This window comes from Postia placenta, assembly GCF_002117355.1.
Source record: "Postia placenta MAD-698-R-SB12 unplaced genomic scaffold POSPLAscaffold_3, whole genome shotgun sequence".
NCBI classification, from domain to species: domain Eukaryota; kingdom Fungi; phylum Basidiomycota; class Agaricomycetes; order Polyporales; family Adustoporiaceae; genus Rhodonia; species Rhodonia placenta.
Window position 1 is genome coordinate 2878383 of NW_020169834.1, and position 5613 is coordinate 2883995.

At 56.7% G+C, this 5613-nt stretch overlaps 1 protein-coding gene across 1 annotated transcript; it reads left to right on the forward strand.

Moving 5' to 3' along the window:
• Positions 1-601: 601 nt before the first annotated feature.
• Positions 602-1776, forward strand: POSPLADRAFT_1104817 (hypothetical protein; the record flags this gene model as incomplete). Its single annotated transcript, XM_024483265.1, has 2 exons — positions 602-704; positions 806-1776. Coding segments are annotated over 2 exons (1074 nt in total), but the record flags the coding sequence as incomplete, so codon positions are not given.
• Between the last annotated feature and the right edge of the window lie 3837 nt (positions 1777-5613).

The following is a 5613-nucleotide window of genomic DNA, read 5'->3' on the forward strand; positions in this document are numbered from 1 at the left end:
CACCACCCAACCTATAGGAAGTGAGTGTGAGTGTGTGGGTCCCGATGGAACGCCGGCAGCTGTGGGGAGTTTCGACCTAATGTCACGACTTGAGGTCGAGCGACAGAGGAAAACCTGAAAGCTGGGGGCGTTCGACTGGTTCTTACCGAAGCGATGGTGAGCAACGCTCAAACCTAAGGCTAGGGACAAGAATGTATTAGTTAGTAAGTAAAAGAAGTAAGTACAGGAGAGCTTACTGACCTAGGGACAAGAGGTCGAAACTGAGGTCCCTAGGGCAGCAGAGGCCGGCTTATATACAGGGGTAGATAAGGGCAGGCTGTGCGCGTTGGTCCGTGCGCAGCTGGTCTGTGCGCAGCATGCCGATGCGGCCCCGGGGGCCGGTGAGTCAGAGCGGCTGCGTCAGCGGGGCCCGAGCTGTGCCGTGCACTGCCGTCCTATCTAATCTAATCGTACAGTAGATAACGACGTGTCCATATCAGGCAGGTAGTACAGAGGTCGCGGGTTCGAGCCCGCGAAAAGGAAAAAATTAAAAAACGGCTAGGCGCCGTACCAAGTCGTGACACGAACAGCAACGGAGACAGAGCTCCTTTCTTCATCTGTGATCGGCAACCGTGCCCTAATCGCACTCCACGGTCCATCACTGTTGACGAAGGACACTTCGTGCCAATCCGACGAGTCCAACACCCCAGCGGCCCTGCACTCCGGTACGCTGGCACCTCGAGATCTACATCTTGCCACGTCACTCCTGTCCCATCCCGACCTGCCTCGCCAGGCACCCGCATCCCCCAACCTGTCGCCAGTACAGGTCAAGCGCGAGGAGATCCCCATCTCCCTCGAGGAACTGAGGCAGTCGCACAGCCTACAGCGACCCCTCAAGTGATCCCCCAGTCCTCCCTGCGGCCGCGGTTGGAAAGGCCTCCCAAGACCGAGCCCCGCGACACTCCGCCGCATTCTTGGGCCAGCTCGTCGTCAGCGGTCACCGCCTCGACTTCAGTCCCTGTCCTACGTCACCCCGCCTCCGGGCTTCCTCAACCGACTTCACCGCCATCGCCGCCGCGAGGCCGCTCAAGCACTCGTTCCTCGAGAAGTCCGCCCGGCGGACAGTCACAACAGTCGCCTTCGTCCGCGGGCAGTCCTTCGTCCCCCTTGTCGCCGATAATGTCCTCTCCCGCTGCCGTACCTGATAAGGAGACGTTGAAGCTCCTCCTCCCGCTCCGATACGATGGGAAGTCGGTGGTCGAATGCAACCGCTTCATCTCGCAGTTGCTCATCTACTGGACGATCAACACGGCCCTCTTTTCCCTCGAGCTGAAGATCCAGGTTGCCCTCAGTCTTCTCGATGGTGACGCGCGAGCTTGGGCCACCCCCATCTTCTCCCAGCTTGCCTCCGTCCAAATCGGGATCCAGGGAGCGACAACCCCCTTCGTCGACGAAAAAGCCTTCCTTCAGGCATTCAAGGCCCGTTTTGGCAATCTCGACGACGCCGCCGCGGCACAGGTGGAGCTTACCAAGCTCTGCTCCGACAAAACCATGCACGAGAAGCGCACCGCCGCAGAATTCTCTGCGCTGTTCAAGGGTCCGGCGGACCGTTCCGGGTATGGGAACCTGGAACTACGTGACAAGTACCTGAGCGGCATCCCTTCCCGCGTCTATCGCAAACTCGAGCTCGAAACCTTCGCCACGTGGCAAGCTGCTGACAAGCGCGCCACCGAGGTCGAGCAAATCCTCGACGTTAGCCGGGCTCGTCGGCCCGAGCTAAACAGCTTCTTCTCGGCACGGGGTCGAGGACGCGGAGGGGCACGTGGTGGTGCACCCTTGTCACACGCAGCTTCGGCCAGCATCAATGCGGCTGTCGGAAAAGGAAACTTCCCCGGCACATGCTTCGGCTGTGGGAAGCAAGGGTATCGACGCTTCGAGTGCCCCAATTGTAAGGACAAGCCTTACACAAAACGCGCCGACGCGCGGGCTACGGTTGCCTCGGGATCCACCCAGGCGGCGACAAGCGCCCCCGTCACGACATCACCCTCGGCAAGTATAAGTGCCGCTTCAGCGAAATCCGAGCAATCGGAGCTGGCGGACTTAATGGCACAGGTGAAGTCGATGTGCGAGGAGCTCGAGCACTATCGGGCGATGAAGGAGGAGGGTTTTTGATCCGGTCCGCACTTCGTGCCGCACGCGTCGGGCCGCAAGTATCATCTTGTAACAAGTATAACATATTGTCTACTGCAATGGTGTACGAATTGGACCAGGGGTCCCAACATTTTCACATCCCAGTACGACTTCAAGGAAAAAGACGGCATAAAGACATAATTGCTATGGTGGACAGCGGAGCCACCACGAAGTTTATCAACAAACAATTCATTGAAGAGAATAAGGTGCAAACACGGAAGTTAAAGGAACCAATTCCGCTGTACAACATTGACGGCACCCTGAACAAGGACGGAAGCATCTTGGAGGTAGCAGTGCTACAGATGCATATAGGAGAGCACGTCGAGAAGACGGTGTTCACTGTCACGGACATCGGTCCGGAAAATGTGATCGTCGGGTTGGATTGGCTACGCGAGCACAACCCCGAAATAGATTGGGAGAAGGGCTCTCTCAAATTGTCGCGATGCCCTGAAACGTGCAGTGCCAGGAGGACTGGCTGAATGGAGCAAGCAACGACTGCGCGTGATACGGGGAACAGGCCCACGGTGCGTAGGCGTTCGCCGAAATCCAAACGGTCGGTTATAGGTGCTTGCCGGAGTAAGGTACTCCTGGACTTCGAACCCGAGGAAGATCCGGTGGAGGTAGAGTGGGATGAGGTCGATTTGATCGAAGCCTGGGAGCAAGGCATCACACTTCCCAGTGCTCCTCAGCTGTTCGTTGCAGCAGGGCATACGTACTCCCAGCTGTTCGCTGAGGAGGAGATCAAAAAGAAGGTCATTAAGACCGCCGAAGAGTTGGTACCTAAACAGTACCACGAGTTCCTGGGAATGTCTTCTCCAAGGAAGCATCAAAACGGTTACCCGAAAGGAAGCCGTATGATCACGCAATCGAACTCGTGCCCGGCTATTTGACATTCCATTTGAAGGTGTACCCCCTGTCGAACAACAAGCAGGAGGAGCTTGACAAGTTCCTCAAGGAGCAACTAGTGAAGGGTTACATACGGGAATCGAAGTCGCCCATCTCGTCCCCCTTCTTCTTCATCAAAAAGAAGGAAGGGACGCTTCGACCCGTGCAGGACTACCGCCGATTGAACGCAATCACGGTCAAAAATCGTTATCCCTTGCCGTTGATCGCCGAAATGGTGGACAAGCTCCGTGACGCTACGCTCTTTACGAAGTTCGATGTCCGATGGGGATACAACAACGTCCGGATCAAAGCCGGTGACGAGTGGAAGGCGGCCTTTGTAACTAACCGGGGACTGTACGAGCCCCTGGTGATGTTCTTTGGCCTCACTAATTCCCCCGCGACCTTCCAGGCCATGATGAACAAGATCTTCCACGATCTCATCGTCGGCAGCAAGATCCTTTTGTACCTAGATGACATACTCATCTTCTCCACCAACAAAGAGGAGCATGAAAAGGTCACACGTGAGGTTCTGCATCGCCTTCAGGACAATGATCTGTTCCTGAAGCCTGAGAAGTGTGAGTGGGATGTTCCCAAAGTCGACTACATCGGCTATGTGTTCGGTGGCGATGAGGTGGCGATGGATCCCACGAAGCTTAAAGGAATTAATGAGTGGCCGGTACCCCAGAACAAAAAAGATGTTCAGAAGTTCCGGGGGTTCTCCAACTTCTACCGCCGCTTTATTAAGGACTTCGCTAAGATCTCGCGACCACTCGACCGACTCACAGGGAACGACCCATGGCATTGGGGCGAAGAAGAGCAGCACGCTTTTGATGAGCTCAAGCAGCTCTTCGCGACGACTCCAGTCTTGGCGCTGTACGACCCTAATTGGGAGACGCGCATTGAGGTTGATGCCTCGGGGTACGCCACTGGCGGCGTGTTGATGCAGAAGCAGGACGACGGCAAATGGCACCCTATCGCCTTCAGATCTCACGCTATGGACCCTGCCCAGCGTAACTACAAGATCTACGATAAGGAGATGCTCGTGATCATTGAGGCACTAGACGATTGGCGCCACTATCTCGAGGGGTTACCCAATCAGTTCGAGATCGTAACCGATCATAAGAACCTCGAGTACTGGCGTACCTCCCAGCACCTCACGCGTCGTCAAGCGCGATGGTCGCTATTCCTGGCTCGCTTTGACTTCCGCATCACGCACAAGGCCGGAACGTCAAATGGAAAGGCTGATGCCCTGTCGTGACGATCAGACCATCAGATCGGTGATGAGGACGATAACACCAATCAGGTGGTTCTCAAGCCGGAGCGCTTCCGCATCGCCTCCGCCAGACGCGGTCATGCCTCGGTGACGGCCGATCAGTCGCTTCTGAAGCACATTCGGGAATGTTCGGAGAAGGATCGGGAGGTGGCCGAGGCACTTGAAAAGGTGCAGGACCTCAGGCCGCCCCGGCTGCAAAAGGGTTTTGAGGAATGGAATGCCGAACAAGGGCTCCTGCTGTTCCGCGGATGTGTGTACGTCCCAAAGGACGCGGAGCTCCAGCGGGATATAGTCAAAATCCACCACGACTCGCCGATCGCCGGTCATGGCGGTCGTACCAAAACCCTGGAGCTCGTGTCGCGGAATTACTGGTGGCCTGGGATGTCCAAATTCGTCAATGAGTACGTAAGCACCTGTGACGTGTGCAACCGTACCAAGACATTCCCAGCCAAGCCCCAGGGTCCGCTGAAGCCGAACGAGATCCCTGAGCGCCCGTGGCAGATCATCATGACCGATATGATCGTCGGCCTGCCGAAGTCTGATGGATTCGACTCGATCCTGGTTACCGCCGACCGCTTTACCAAGCAGGTCCACTTCTCAGCCTGTCATGAGACCCTGACGGCAGAAGGTGCGGCAGACCTGTACATATGCGATGTGTTCAAGCATCATGGGGCCCCGGCCAAGGTCATATCAGACCGAGGTCCCCAGTTTGCTTCGAAGTATCTCCATGCGGTGTACAAGGGACTGGGAATTGAGCCGGTGCTGTCCACAGCGTTCCACCCCCAGACAGACGGCCAGACTGAGCGCTGGAATCAGGAGATCGAGCAGTACCTGCGTGCTTTCACAAGCCACAGGCAGGATGATTGGGCAAAGCAGTTGCCGCTCGCGGAGTTTGCACTGAACAACCGAGTTCACTCCGCGACCGGGCACTCCCCTTTCTTCCTGCATCAGGGGTACAATCCTGAGATCCAAGTGCGGATCAATCCGATGTCCACTATGCCCGCTGCCGCAGATCGGCTTAAGATCCTGAAGGAGATTCGCGACGACACGCGCTCTGCGCTCGAGCTGTTGGCCGAGCGCATGAAGGTGTACTACGACAAGCACGTGCAGGAGGCACCGGTCTTCGCGCCGGGGGACAAGGTCTGGCTTGATGCCCGGAACCTTAAGCTGAAACAGCCGAGCAAGAAGCTCAGTCCCAAGCGCCTCAGACCTTATGCCGTGCGGCGAAAGCTCGGAGACTTGGATTACGAATTAATCCTGCCGAAGTCGGTGCCAGTGCATCCGGT